At 39.1% G+C, this 15,986-nt stretch overlaps 1 protein-coding gene across 1 annotated transcript in view; it reads left to right on the top strand.

Annotated features, from left to right (window-relative positions):
- The window catches only part of LOC139696878 (uncharacterized), a 58,012-nt gene that overhangs the window by 30,686 nt on the left and 11,340 nt on the right, over nt 1-15,986 (top strand). Inside the window, exon 3 of the mRNA XM_071595758.1 lies at nt 1,395-1,534. Coding sequence (XP_071451859.1) covers nt 1,395-1,534 — 140 coding nt within the window. The remainder of the gene's footprint in view (nt 1-1,394; nt 1,535-15,986) is intronic.

Below are 15,986 nucleotides of genomic sequence, written 5' to 3'. Positions count from 1 at the left end.
TCCAATTCTTGAACTAAATGAAAGCCGATTGTGTCCAAAAAATCAATTTGCTCAAAAATTCGGTTGGATTCTTAGCCGGCGTGAAGTTAACTCAAAGAGTGTATTTAAGTTATTTTGCGTTTCTATACATTCAACTGTTTTTCTTTTTCGTTCATTTCGAGCGTTATAATCAATTGTTTCCCTAAAAAATTATTTATTTGTTTATGTTGCATTATTGCGAAAGCAGCAATTCGACCTTTACATCGGACTTTAAACATTAATATAACAATTTGATAATTACATCCACCCTAGCCCTAGGTGGAGGAAAAACCACCTTAGGCGGGAATCGAACCCGCGACCCCTGGGTTGGCGCCGGACGAGGACGTTACCCCGCCGCCACCGCAGCCGTTAATATTGAAAATCATTGGATCCATGAAATTTGAAGAGGTCAGCGGTGTAGTTATCGGCCGCGTGATAAACACTTGCATCGTTTGGTACCTGCCCAGCATTAGATTATAACTGGCTCAACGACAAGAATTCTGTTCAGTTAGTTGAAGTCATCCTCAATCCTGGACGATGATGAGTCCAGAAGCTTGAAAAGAAAACACAATCGAATTCACTCCAGTGTAACTAACGAATAAGTCCTTAAACAGTGGGTTTTAATGTTGTTCGAAGATTTTGAGGTTTGCACATGAGGAAGTAGTAGTTCGTCAAAACGTTCTTTTGGAACAAGGCACGGTAAAGATCAGATACGTGGAACAATGGAAAAATGGACCGAATAAGAACAAGCCTCTGAAACATGGTGCTGTAGGAGAATGCTGAAGATTAAATGGGGAGACGAAGTGAGGAACTAGGAAGTGGCGCAGGGAAAGGAACTCGCTCCCCGACACTGATGTGTGAATTTCATGCGCCTTATAGGGGCTTGGTACCGGGTGAACTCTACCATCACCTACTAAACCGACCTTCGGGTTGAATACTGTGTGAATGCATACGCTAATCCGCATATAGGCAGTCGAGTTCTCAAACAATTGAGAGAATACGACTAATACTCAAAGAATACCTTTATTTCTCGGCGATTCGTTTTTATTATTATTAATAATCGTCGCGAAATTGTTTAAATACAAATGACCCTGAGAAAAATATTAAAACTCAATAAAAGCCACAAATTTACGTGGTGAAAAATAACTCTGAGAGTTAATGAAAGGAATACTCAGTCATGTTGGTTCATAAGCAAGGCACCGAAGATAATATCGAAAGTGTATAATCGGTAAAGAGATGCAGGGAAATGAAGAAAGGTCAAGGCCCCTCCTCCCCCGCTTGAACCTCTCCGTATTTGAGATGCAGGGAGTGTACTTACATAATTCATGTCGTGCTCACCTGCTGCTTTGATTTCAATCTCTCCGTTTCCTTTGCAGGAGAACGACGTCTACTCCAACGTGGTGGTCATCCAGTATGACGACGAGCTCATCATGCCCGGAGACGTGGCCTTCACGGTCGAGTGCGACTTCAGGCCAAGGGACGTGACGGTCAGCGCCGGTCTCTCGGCCGGGGACAGGTGAGAGGGAGGCCCGCCCGCACCGGCGGGGGAGGTTATCAACCGGATTGACCATATCGTCACTCCCTTGGCGCCGGCGCCAGGGTTTTGTTTAAGGAGTCTGTATCGTGGTTGCAGGAGTCAATATGTCACCTCGGATCATGTATTGACGGCGAGGGTTGTAATTAATGTAACCCCCGTTCACGCGTATTTCGTAAGCAGATGCGATGTGAAAATAGTATCTTTTTCAAGTACTGAGGTTCTTTTTAATTTTTCAAATTTGCTCGAAAACCTAATTTGGATTAGTTTAGAGGAGCCAATTTACGAGACTACGTGAATTCGGCGGTTTTCAGCTCAGATTAATTAATATTAATTAAACTAAGGCGGGTAGGTCCTCGTTTGTTTTCCTTTCCGTCAATTTCACCTTTTCAATCATAATTCTTAACACTCACATCTCAAAAGCCTCCCTATCTTCGACTATCACTTTGCTTCAACGGTCATGTTTCCGCTCTTCACAAAATCACGCTCCGTATCCAAGTTTTTGAAGGCTGTTTTTTAACATGCTTACCTAATGCTGTTAACAAACGGCCTGGTTATCAATTTCCTCCTTGTACGTTACATATCGAATGCTCCTTAGCCCAATGCAATCCTTCTTCTTGTGTCGTTACTTCTTTGACCGTCGTGGTCAATAGCATTGACAAAATGGTTGTATTGTTTCACCTCTTTTAGTTTTTGCTATCTTCTTTTAAGAGAAAATTGTATTTTTTTTAAATATTTAGATCTCAATTGTTCCAAAACCAGAAGTGGAGATATTTATGACTGAAATACCACATTTATTCAAATATCTTCTGTGTGTCGTTTTTATTAGAACATGTCAGCACGTCCTTTATCCATTATTGACCTTCAGAAAAGTTCATCCTTCGTATTTAAGCTCGAATGATTTTTCTGTTAAGATCCCTGGCGTCATCTTAATAGAATCAAAGTGTGCATTAGATTTCCGAAAACATTTTATTTCGAAGGGAAACGGGGCGAGCTTAACCGTCGGTAATTGTTAAGTGAATCAGGGAACCAGAACAGCAAATCTCTCTTGCCCATCAATCTCTCTGTCTCACAATCAATCTGACTAGTCCGTGAAAATTATTTGTGCGTGGATCCTAACTTGAGTAGCATTAATATTTATTCTCGTTGCAATTATAACTCGCCATCGATAGATTAACCTCAACTTCCCTTTGTGAAAATGAGTCTACTGGCCCAAGGTTTTCCGTCTCTGTTGCTCCCTATAAGAATAAAACTTTCTCACTTGGGATTGCTTCATCGTCCCGGATGGACGGAAAGGAGTCATTTCGAGTAGTCTCTAAGTGGTCTTTTATGTTATGTAACCCTGCCGAATGTCGGTCATTTCGCATCCTTAATTTTAGCGATTTGGGACGGCATTATTATTACTTAAAACATTATTCATCACCCTGTATCGTAACATAGTCAAGAACATCATAATGCTTGTTCGAAATTAATGACGAGTGAATTAGTTTTTCCTTTCTTATCCTCAAATAAAAATCTTGCATTTTTCTCCTGGACTTTCACCGTGACGAACGTAATGTCCGAATGGGACATATCACAACGATCCTAGATCAATAAGTCGCCATTAATTTCTGAATCTATTTGGAACAGACACGTTTCGAGTATACATACATGTATTTGTTGCTTTTTCCTTGTCTCGCGAGATGGAATGTTGGTAAAGGAGTACCTCGATCAGTCACTAATCGAAGGCTTTACGTTGCCATTCTGTTCTAACAGACGTTTTGAATATGTTGTAAATTGCTTGAACCAAAGTTAGTTAATTTAGCCATATTCTCGGGTCGGAAGGAAGTGTTTTCCTTGGATTAGACATTCTTAAGACGAATTAGTGCCTAAGTTCATCATGCTCTTCCCATTCCAGAATTGATATCCTCGTTGACTTCTTAAGGAGGGAAATTTCGGAAGTCTTTCAGTAATGAACCATCATGGACCCTGCAAAAATATATGTGGTTAATATACGGAAATTCAGTGGCGATTACTCGGATGGCAAGGTTTCCCAGATCTCTTCATAATAGTTGTGATGATGTTCCGTTATTACCATGCCGAAAAGTGTATCTCCTCTATGTAATCAATCCATTCGGTGAAGTTTATTACTAATTAATCCTGGCGACAAGTGCGGATGTGAAATGGCAAGCCGAAATCGTTAAGTTTGAACATTGTATTGCCGATAAGATCCATAAATATTCCAAAAACGCATTCCAAAATACATATTTATTTCCATATTTAATTGATAAAAGAACATATAAAACTTTGGTAGAGATTGCTTTTGATCCTAAACAGAGTGGCATTAACAATTGCCAAACGTATTTATGCTCCCCTTGACGACCAGAAATAAGAATTTATTTGTACATATCCCGAAAAAACTCGGAAAGCATTTAAGAAACTTGATAAAAAATGAAGAAATACTATGATTACCTGTTCAATATCAGTAAATGTATTCGAAGCATTCATGGAAGGTCGTTAAGAACTTGTATAAAACAAAAAATCTACCTGAAAAATTAGAATTTATTTGTGCCTTCCGAGTAATAGATGTGGAAACGTTAGGAAAATTCAATATTAAGGGGTTGTTTTTGTCTTGCATCATACGTTATTCTCTTAAGATTCACATCTTGATGAAATCGTGTCGGGTCCATGGCGGAAGCGACTGAATTACGAAGGCAATTCATTTTTGAATTATCACCTGGTGCTTTTCTTATAAAGGAATAGGTTATTAGATCTCTGTTTTAAATTAAAAAAAAATGCATGTCTATGCGCAGCTGAATAGGAGCAGTTGTTAATGAGTTTTGAAACGTCTTCGTTTATGTCCAAGATTTTCACGTTTGTTGGGTTTTCTTAGGTAAATCCTTTTCTTAGGTCTTTGAAAGGAAATTTCTTAGGTCTGCCGGCAGTTCTCAAAAGGAATTTTTCCAATTCTCTCCACCCTTTAAATCTCCTATCTTCATTAAAACCTACCTTCTTCCTTTCCTTGTATCTATTAACATTCCAATTGACTGTTCTCCGCTCTCTCTCTCTCTCTTCGTCTCTTTTATTCAATTATCTTCTGCTGATTGCAACCTCCCTGAAATGACGCCCCAACCAAGATGCCCTTCTCTTTCCTATCACCTTCAATAGTTTCCTCTCCTCTCCTATGTTCCCAACTCATCACACAGTACATTTCTCTTTTTATTATCCTTTCCATTGCCACATTTCGAAAATTTTACTTGTCTGATTTTTTACGTAACGCATATGTATTTAAATAACACAAACACAAACTTATTTGCTGAGATAATTTTTAATATGTGTCAATTCTTCGGGTTCCTGCTGTATAGTTCTACGGGTGCAAAGTGGGTAATCCTGTCGAATACCGGAAGAATAGTTGATTGGATTGGATATCTGTAATCTGTCACTTCTAAAATGTACTGTTTAATTGAGTCAGTACTGATGACAAAAGTGATTTTGAAGTGTAATGGTGCGGCAGATATCTCTGGTTTCCGTTCTGATGAACAGGTTTTAGAGCTATTAGGATGATCTTTTATCTCAGGTATGTTTGCTAAGGAGTTTTTCACAATGCTGGGGCCTCCAAATGAATGGAACGTCGTCACATGAACGGTTTTTTTGTGTGTCGATTCCGATGTAGATTTCAGATATTCACATGGTGCAGATACGTTCAGAATTTTCTCTGGATGAAATTTATGGAAATGAATTTTATCGCCGCTAAAGCCATGGTTGCAGGTTTGGAAAAAGTTTCGGTCCTGAAGTTCGGACTGTAGTTAACCTAAACATTGCTTCATGGTGACATCATCGCAGGTTGCCAATCAGAGGATTGGTTTGTAGCCTCTCTCCAATTTAGATCATGTTCCAATCTGTCAATCTCTTCATTCCCTCATGCTGATCCTTGTACCGACATTTTTCACGATCAAGTTTCCTGCAATCAAGCAATTCAGTAAACTATCTCACCCTGGCTGTGTTCAATCCATTTCCTTCATCTTATTGTGTCATTCATGAACTTTCTTCTGCGCCCACCATCGCATAGCATTCATGTTTTCAAAGATGGACTCTCAAATTAATTCTGAATTTGGGTGGACCGATTCTAGGGTTTACCTCTCCCAGATGGTTAGCAACAACTCATTTACCAAAATTTTTTTTTGAACGTGTGCATGAAATTGACAATTATTTTAATGCAACAGATCTGGATGAATATACCCAGAACTGGATCACGTGTTATACCAATTTACTTATTTATTATTATTTTACTTACTTATTGTTATTTATTATCAATTCGTTTATTCATTCATTTTTTTCATTGATTTTTTTTCTTAAAAATAACGGGCATACGACCGATTGAAAATTTTTCAACGAAATCATTATGCTATGCTGTTATTATATACAAAAATATTATTAATATCATCATACACTAACATAATTCATAAAGTAGAACTCATTGCAGCATTCATTTCAAATAAATGGAGAATATTCTCTCCAAATGTAATCCCGCGGATAGTAATTCCCGTGATTTGTTACAAGTTCAACTCCTTGACCTTCAATAGTGTTTGGGTAGTCCGTCAATGTATTCGTCTTCGTCGAGTCACACTGCCCCAGTTAGTGTTATTAGGCCCAGGTGGATGAAACGTTGCCTCTTGGAGGAAATAAATTTAAATTATTTGTTCGTTTTCGTCGGAGTTGCCACCTAGATTTAAAAAGATTTTTTGGGGCATTTAAAAGTAAGCGGTTTCATCCCTAACCTGTCCCTAACCCATCCCCTCCCCCCTTTCCCCCAATCAAGACGGGAATCGAGACTGGTGACTATCCCAGTGAACGTAAATGTGCCTCCCAAGTTTTTAATCCAATGAAAATTAGTCGATCTCCTATCGCTCTGTTTCACTCATTTACTGCCGTGTGTGGGTTCGTATGTTCGTATCCATACGAGCTTCGAGTATCCTCGTAGCTTGGGGATTCCGATCTCAAATTTTCTTTGAACAAAAGCAGACGTTATCCTATTTTCTGGCTACAACGAGAACCTACATACATCCATTCACGCAATTTTTTTTCGAAGCAGTAAAAAAATAACAACGAGCCCGGTTTTAATTTATCTCAAGAAATCCATTTACTATTATTAATATCTTCCATACTTTCCTGTTCTTGGGTACGTTTTTGTCTCTCTTTCATATTCAGACATAGTTTCATCACTGCTTAAATGCTAAAGTCCATATTTATGTTATCTCTTGCCGATAGAGATACTCAAGGAAACTTGGCGATACTCTTGTCCACTTCGCCCTAAATGCCCATGCACGAGCAAGAATAAGTATTCTTCTCTCAGCGGTGGACGGATTTCAAATCCAAATTTCGGGTTGATTACTGTGAATTCCGTATTTCTTTCCTTGGTAATGAAGTAACCTAGCAGTTTTAGTAGACAATCAAATCTTCTATTTATCTCTACCTTGAGTTAGTTACCAATAGATTTCAATATGGATCCTTACTCGAGTTTTCATAATATTTTTAAAATCTTTGTTTATATTTTCTTTTTGTTTACCTTCGTCTTATTTTACTGTTTTTGAGACGAGGGGAAAGGACTGCTGTGATGAAAGTATGAGAAAAACAAAATATTTTATGAAAGAAACGGGATTGTTCTTTATGCACCTGAAATGTAATAGAACATTGACTGAGAAGAAAGCGTTAAAAAAGCCATCTTAATCGTTTGCCTAAGACGGGTAACAGAGGCTGTTTCTTGTTATCTTCGGGAGAACTGGGATTATTTGGTTCTTTCAGGATTTTGAAAGGCAGGAGACTTATGTCAAGAGATTGTATGTTGAGGATTACGCTTGGAAGGACGGTAGGATTCATTCATATGTGTCTAGGAGACGATTATGTGCACAGGAGTCTTATATCATAAAAGCAAAAAAAGGAATCCTAACGTAAGGAAAGGAAGAGGCCCGAGTTCTGGGACCTGAGGGACCGGCGACGACGAACTGAGGGACGGACGGCAGTCGCCGGTTTTTTCACTTTTCCGACTTTTTTCAAAATCTTCCTCTGTCTCTCCTCCTCCCACCCCAATCCCCCCCCCCCACATCACCTCTTCAGGTCCAACCCTGCTCTCCCACATTCCTCGATACGATTACCAACTCTCCTCGAACTTCAGGAACGTAAAATCTCCCCAAACAATTAATCTTCGCGTCGGGGGTCGTAAATCATGGATTGGGGTTCGAAACATCCGAGGGAACATACTGGATTGGGACATGGACTGGTATCGAAAACGAAGTAGCTACGTGCCGTTAAGTCTTCCCGATTCGAATTGGTTAATTCAGGCCCGGATTCATTGGATTGAGTCCATGGAGAGAAGTGTTTTAAAGGAACGTGCTTACACCCTCGGGCAACTAATAGGTCATTAATTTCGAACGGAAAATAAAACTTAATTTTCAACTCTTTGTCTTGTTCTCGCGCGACGGAAATGTCTTTCGTGCTTGTTTCCCAACACTTCATTCCAATTCGTTTACCTATCTTATCGTTAACCGTTTTCCATTTCTCACTTCGATTCAACATCTATTAAAGTTTTCACAATCCATTTTGCTCTTTGGCATAATAGAAGTCTATATTGCTTAAATTTATGAATTTCAATATCTTTGGTCTAATATCACGTGCAATATCCAAACTTTTTAATGGAAATACGTACATAGCAACTTCACCAAAGTAATGAAATAATCGAAATTCATCTCATATGCTGCCTACAGTCGACATAAGAAGGTTGTCTACAGAGAATTATTTTTTCTTAAATTATTGTAATGAGGCACTTTTATTGAAATATGTGTCTGTATTGATGCATTGTTTATAAAAACAAAACAAACATTTATCTGGCCCCGTCTGTAATTATTGCTATATGCCTGCGAAGAATTTCTACGAAATTATTCGAACTTTCGCATTCCTTAAAAAGGGAACCTAATGGAAGATAGGTGACCAGTTACTTCCACTGTACTATGCATAACAAACCTAATCGAAAGCCTATGGTTCCCGTTAACATAAAAAATTGTTTAGAAAACACACGTAACCTTTGAAGATTTAATCCCAACTCATACGGCGGAGAGATGATGGGAGTCAAAAAACAAAAATGACGATGTTTTCAAAGCATTTATGGGAGATGTAAAATAATGTTACAGAAGTCAATTGTTATTGAATAAAACATTTAAAAAATTAATTATTTTGTTATAAAATTATTCTTTTTTACATAAAATTATTATATACTAGTATGTACAGCGTGCGATATGAATACCAAATAATTTCTCTAAATAAAAAAATGATTTATATGCCCAAAATACCTGAAAGCTATTTATAAATTTTTAAGTTTGTCCTCGTATTCTTCAGTTGTATGCTTCTTATTAATACGAATCACCGGGCTGCCGCTGATAATGCATCCTGAGACAAACTCGCAGTCTTTTCTGACAGGGTAGAAAATTTAAAAACTGGATGTTAATTTGTTGTTACCAGATAATTTCGTGTAAGAACGAAAATGCTCGATAAGATTTTTAGGGTGATCATTTTTGCACTTATTTCATGATTGCATGGAGACTTTTCTGGGACAGCTCCTTTCTGATAGATTAATATACTTAAAACTAACCTCAATGAAAGTTTAACGTACTGTAATTACACATCGTCGCATTGGCGTAATTAATAATACTTAGTTTTTAAAAAAACTATCCAACCTACATTCATGGTAGATGCAATATTTAAGTATTGATTCCATTATTTGCATCTGATTTTTGTTGCCGACTTTATGATAAAAGATGCATAAAATCGTATCAAAACGTACTTATTTTGAAGTCTGTGCCCATCACTGACCGCATTTTTCATATAATTTCGCAAAAAATAAATGTATGCTGTTATTTTCAAATTTCGTGCTGATTCAAAGGAGTGGATGCACCGTTAACGAAAGGACAATCTTTAAGCGTCATCATAATTACGAAGGGAATGGTAATTATTCACAATTTGTTATAACTTATATTAGTTAAAATGATATTCTCGAGTTTCCCAACTAGTAATGTAAAAAAAAATACTCGACTCACCATTACCGCTCCGGCCACCTAAAGCAATTAAATTCCAATTATTGAGGTGGCGCAGAGAGGAGGGGGGGGGGGTGATAGAAGGAGGGCGAGAAGGGATGGGAGTGGATAGGGAGGGAGAGGGTGGAGGGGAGTGAAAACAGGGAAATGGCTAGGGGATTAACGGTCTTTGAACTTGGCGCCTACCACGAACCGGTTCGGAAATGCGAAGCAAGCCCAGCAAGCTCAACGCCCGCGTTTGAAAAACAATTACGAGTAGGGGGGGGGGACATATATTCATTAATGCCATCCGCGGCTACCGATCAACGCGCTCGGTAGGAATAAGAAGCAAACAGGAACACCCCGATAGCTCATCTGCAATCGAGCGTTGAAGTCTTCGGCGGCAAAACTAATCGCCGAGGAAGGATTCGTTGGATTATGTGGGTCAGTTAGAAAGCGTTTAGCGACGCCTAACTAATGAATAAGCAACTAGGAATTTCGATATTGAAGGTAATGTTTTTGCATTATGCATGCATGGCTGGAGTCAAAATATGCGGAACCGATCATCCTTTAAGTAATTGCTACCAGTTTCGCAAGTGACGGTTGGAATTTCATTGCTCATCTTTTTCTCCGCGTGAATAATATTTCAACTTTTCTCTCAAGGTCTCCAAGGTCAAAACCGAGATCTTAACCTGATGGTGAATCCTTTATTTTTTGTACCTTACCGTTAGAGATATCAATATAGAAAAACGTGGCTCATATGTATAACAAAATACCAACAGCCTCTCGGATCATATTATACACTGGTTGACTGGCGTCGGGGAAAACCGGGGAATCTGGGAAACCTTTTGAATTTTTTCACAGAATCATGAAAGGATCATTTTAATGAGTTTTTGATAATTAACTTCCATTATAAAGAAATGAAAATTAAAAGTAAATGAAGATTTTTTATAGATGAGTGGCCATTTATAATAGTTATTAGGCATATTGCAACGTTAACATTAATAACGAAAATAATCTGCGAGTCTCATTTATTTTCTTAAAAACTCTATTTTCGAAAAGATTTATTTCAACATTACCTTTTCCCTTGGTTTGAACATTAAGTGAACTAAGGTTATCTTTTTGGGCTCTTTAAATCTTTTGAGAGACACTCCCGCTCCATGTTCGTTTTTCTTATTTAAGCTGAAGAACCTTCTAAATAACTTCCTAGCTAGGCGCATCATTGTCATCCAGCATCAAGGAAGTAACTTTTCAACACTTTCAATTCCACCTTGTATGTAAAACCTAGTTTTTTCTACTAATGCGGTCAACTAGTAAATTAATTAATTTAAGTCAAAGTATATCTTGTAGAACGCAAAGCATTTTTTTAGTATTTCGTGACGAATTTTGAAGTCGCGGAGTTTTTTGGACAATCCCGGAAAATTTGTGACATTTTGCGATTTAATTTTGATGAATAGCCTGTATATAAGTAACCACTCCATTCAGCTTATTCAGACTGTTACATAGTGACTGCATGTTTGGAGGGGTTCAAGTTAATGCGGTGGCTGATGTACTAGGTTGCCATCTCGAGGGCCCGGGATCGAATCACGGCGGTGGTAGGATTATTCAATGGTATCCCGATCCTTACCTATGATGCTATGTGAAGACGAGTTTCTCTTCACCCTCTCTCCATTCCCTGAGCATCTTACCCCTACCAAATCACCAACCGATTTAGATTGGCGCAAATGACCGTAGCTGTCGAACGCCTCCTGTGAGGACTATAACTAGTACTATGGCATGTTTGGACCAATTAGTCCTTCGATTCCATTCGTGTAACAATCTTTGGTAATAAAATCTTTTGCATATATATTCTGTCAGCGTGGACATTATGGACGAGTCAAACAAAATCAATGCACACGCAGAGATATACTACCTTGATCAAAAAGTTCCCGGAATAACCACAGTGTGGCGCTCCCATCGTTCCGATTTGAGTTCTGTTTTTTTTTGTTAAATTGGTACATCTGTTGTTGATATTCCCTTTAAATCTTAGTGTCATAACTTGACATTTGCAAAAGTTACGTAGCCAAGAGTACATCTATCTCTGTGTGTGTTGGCGATTTTTTACAATTTCAGAAATGGATTTAAATTTGCAACAACGAACTTGTATTAAATTTTGCGTAAAAAACGGATTTAGTGGCGCACGGACGTTGGAAATGTTGGAAAAGTGTTTCGGCAACGATTCTCTAAAAAAAACGGTCGTTTACCAGTGGCACGAGCGGTTCAGAAGTGGTCGTGAGTCAATCGAAGATGATGAACGCAGTGGCAGACCATCGACATCGAAAGTCGGTGAAAAAATTGATAAAGTAAAAGAAATGTTGGTCAATAACCGCAAATTAACCATCAGAGAAATAGCGGAGGACTTGAACATTGCCTATGGATCCGCCCAAGACATTGTGGTTAATGATTTGGGTTTCCGTCGTGTAGCAGCAAAAAGACCTCAATTTCATGCAAAAAAGAGACCGTGTTGACGTCGCAAAAGACATGATTTGCGAGGCTGAATCCGATCCCACATTCATCAAAAGGATCATTACTGGAGACGAGACGTGGGTTTATGAGTACGACACGCAATCCAGACATCAGGCAAGTGAATGGCGTTCACCAAATGAGCCGAGACCAAAAAAACCACGTCGTTTTCAGTCAAAAAAGAAGGCAATGCTGACGGTTTTCATGGATTACAACGGTGTAGTGCATCATGAATTTTTGCCAGAAGGCCAGACAGTAAACAAAGAGTATTATTTGGGCGTTATGAGACGTTTGCGTGAAGCAATTCGCCGAAAGAGACCAGAAATGTGGGCAGAAAACTCGTGGATTTTGCACCATGATAACGCACCGTCGCACAGTGCTATCATTATTCGTAATTTTTTGACGAAAAATGCAACAAATACCATCCAACAGCCACCGAATTCACCTGATTTGGCTCCCTGTGACTTCTTTCTGTTCAATCGAGTTAAAAAACCATTACGGGGAACGCGTTTTAGCAGCCGAGAGGAAGTAATGGAAAAATCGCAGGAAGCACTGATGGACATACCGAAAACCGAATATAAAAAATGTTTCGAGGATTGGATCAAGCGCTGGCATAAGTGTGTTGCAGTCGATGGGGATTACTTTGAAGGGGACAATATAGATTTAGATGAATAAACTTGTATTTTTAATTTTCTGAATAAATTCCGGGAAATTTTTGATCAAGGTAGTATACCTATGAGTCTGTGGACATTTCATGCAGTTGCTGCCCACGCAAACAAATCTATATCCTAGTTTCTTTATTAACTAATTCTCAGACTATTCATTACATTCGCTTCAATGGAATTCGATCCATTTGCAACTTCTACCCCGATAGTGTCGTGTGGAAATTATCGTTAATATGATGCGTTCTCATTGCTCATTACATTTACAACGTGACTGCTTTCATTTAATGTAAGCGATTTAGGTTCCTCTCACCTTTGACACACACCGTGGTGATTTTTTGCAAGGCAAAATTGGGAAAATGGGAAACTGCAATGAGACCTATTGGGCTATGCAGCTAATTGAGAATCGTTATAAAAACTGGTGCCATGGAAACGACAGGAAGCTGCAAAGGTCGTGAATTGAAGAGCGATCCTAAACCACACTAATCAACCCAAGAGTTGGTTTGATAGGTGAAGGTGGAGCTGACCCAATGTCAAGCCGTTTACGGATGTGGAATTCACAAACAATGGAAGAGGGTGGTAGCAATTGGTTGCCCTGTGACGCTTTCGATTTCCCAGAACGATCAGAATAATCGCGCAACTTTTGTAATGCTGAAGGTGTCCAGAGGGGTCATCCGCAGCAATCAAGCCCGGACCCTCCGGTCAGTAACCCAGCGTTCTATTCACTGGACAACCTTGCTTCTGAAGAGCGGTTATTTTTAGGGTTATGGCCGAAATCTTTCCTCCTTGTTGAGCGGCAAAAAGGGAAATAAAAACCAAAAGATTCAATCGGGTGTCCCGTCTCCCTTTGCGCTGTTAATTGAGGACACCGAAAACCGAATGGGCAACCAGTTTGGCGCGCGGTCATATATTGTACGCCCATGCTGCGGTGGGTCGCGTTCCCCGATATATTCGGAAACATGGGATGCAGGGAGGCCTTGAACCCGTTGGCTCTCGAGGAATGCCATGGGTGAAATGGCATCCCCCCCCCCCCTCTTTACTCTCCCCCCTCCTCCAACGCAAGAGAACGAAGTACGACTCGGCCAAATGTTTTTCGTTGCCTTCTTTTTTTTCGATCGAGCCTTGTTTCTCTGATCATGTGTCGGTGGCGGGGTTGGGAGGGAAGGGAAATATACAAGGGAGAGGTCGAGGAGGCTCCGAATTGCAACTGATGTTTTCGAGACGGCAGCATCCTCTCGTATCATTGCCTTCCTCAGTCCGTTACTTTTATCTGTTACGCGTCCTCCCCTTCCCTGCCCCCCTTTCTCCCTCCCTCAACCCCCTGTATTTTATTTTATTATGTTCTGCTTTTCGAGCGTTTGTTGTTTGGTTCCCCACCCCCTCCAAACCGCGGAAGAACACGAGGGATATAAATAAGTGATTAGAGAGGGGACGGGAGAAAGAGTTACGACCCCTTGTGTCCGCTTCTGAAGGTGTTGTGATTTTGGCTACGTGAGCTCCGCGGATATTAATACTCTTCTCATTGGTTTGATTTGCATATAATTAGAGCTGATTTATCATTACTAAACGTTACAGTAATTTATTTATAATATTACTGAATGTCGGTGTTATTTATTTTTGAAAAGTAATATGAAAATTCAATGATATCGATGGACTATTTTGAAAATAAAAAACGCCGTTTCTAAGGAAGTGTTTCGGATCAAAACAGTATTAATTTTTTTAATAGAAATGGTTTTTCCTGAGCGTCTTCAGCATAAGTTGTTTTTTCATGGACTTTAATCAAGGTTTTTTTTTAATAAAATTAATTAATTAAATAAGATCTAGAATAATAAGTTCCATTTCTAATAATCATTTAGCAACTTATATGGTACTAATTTATGTTGGAAGTCGGTCGTAAAAGAAGGTACGTTTTCCCTTGCAAAATATATGCACTGGCCATGGCAAATGACTCATTTGGAAGGACAAATGTCAAGACTGTAAACTGAAAACGAATGTACGAATTCCTAATGTATTTGAAGCGCCGTTTCCAACCATTTCTCCTTAAGAACGATAAATATGAAATATAAGTATTGTTGAACCTAATATTCCAAAGATGGAGAGGGCATATGTATTTTTTTATCAAGTCTAAACCAGCATCGTCCATAACAATTCAAATAAAAAATACCCTTGTTTTTAATGAAGTGTAAATGGGGAAAATAACGTGACAAGAGCGGCTATTACATTTTTCAATTGATGAGACCCTCTTTGGAAATATTTCGGTGAAATTTTCGCAATGTATGGGGTTTCACCAAATGTTAGTGCAACCTACCACCTCTATAGGAACTAAGGGCTGGAGGAGTTTCTCCTTGCGTCCGCGTCAATGAGAGGTTGCGAAGGGCATTTTTTACGGTACTTTTAGATCTACAAGCAACGCATGGAATCGGGTTCATTTTCATCACATTTATTCCCAGCGGTTCATATTTTTCTCGGCCCAAATTTGATGGAGGTGCAGAATTTGACAAAACGTTTTTGGACGAAAATCTCCACATTGGGCGCCATTTATTATTTAGAATTTATCAACGGGTTTTATTTTTCAACTCTTACCATTACCGAGTAACGGTAGATGGACGAATTTTGCTTCATCTCCTTCTTCGTTTCATCAGTAAGGTGGAACAGGAGTATTGCTCACAACTGGAAAGGGTTGTCTGGTTTTATGAAAGGACTACTTACGACTGAAGAAATTCCCACTAAGCAAGAGGTTCCAGTGGTACTTGATCTTCTATGTATCTGAGACGTGAACGGACGAATGGAGGTAACGGAGGTAGTCATTTAAACGGATTTGAAATGCGCTCGTGTATAAGAACGTAAAGAGATAGAATAGAGGATGCTTTGAGGAATGTTCGAGAGGAGAAAGGCGGCCCTCTTAAAGATAATAATAAAGAGCAAGACTTCTTAGCTGTCTCACACGTGAGAAAGACAATGCTTGCATTGGAGGATCGTGGAAGGGAAGATAGGAAGATGATGGTTTGGAGTGTTAGTTGATGTTAGGAACAGAAGAAGCTGTCATTAGGTAAAAGAAAATGCTCAGGACGGTGGAAAATGGAGGGTATTGTCCGGCGGATGCGTGTTCCAGGATAAATGCATATTAGTAGATAAGAAGAGAGATAGAAGCTATTAGGACGGAAGAAGGTTTTAGATCAGAGAAAATAAGTTTACATCACGAAGAAGAATTGGATCCGCAATAAGTTT

The sequence above is a fragment of the Hetaerina americana genome, unplaced genomic scaffold, assembly GCF_022747635.1.
Source record: "Hetaerina americana unplaced genomic scaffold, ioHetAmer1.1.p SCAF_7, whole genome shotgun sequence".
Classification (NCBI taxonomy): Eukaryota; Metazoa; Arthropoda; class Insecta; order Odonata; family Calopterygidae; genus Hetaerina; species Hetaerina americana.
The sequence above is the reverse complement of the archived record's forward strand: the minus strand, read 5'-3'. Positions and strand labels throughout refer to the sequence as shown.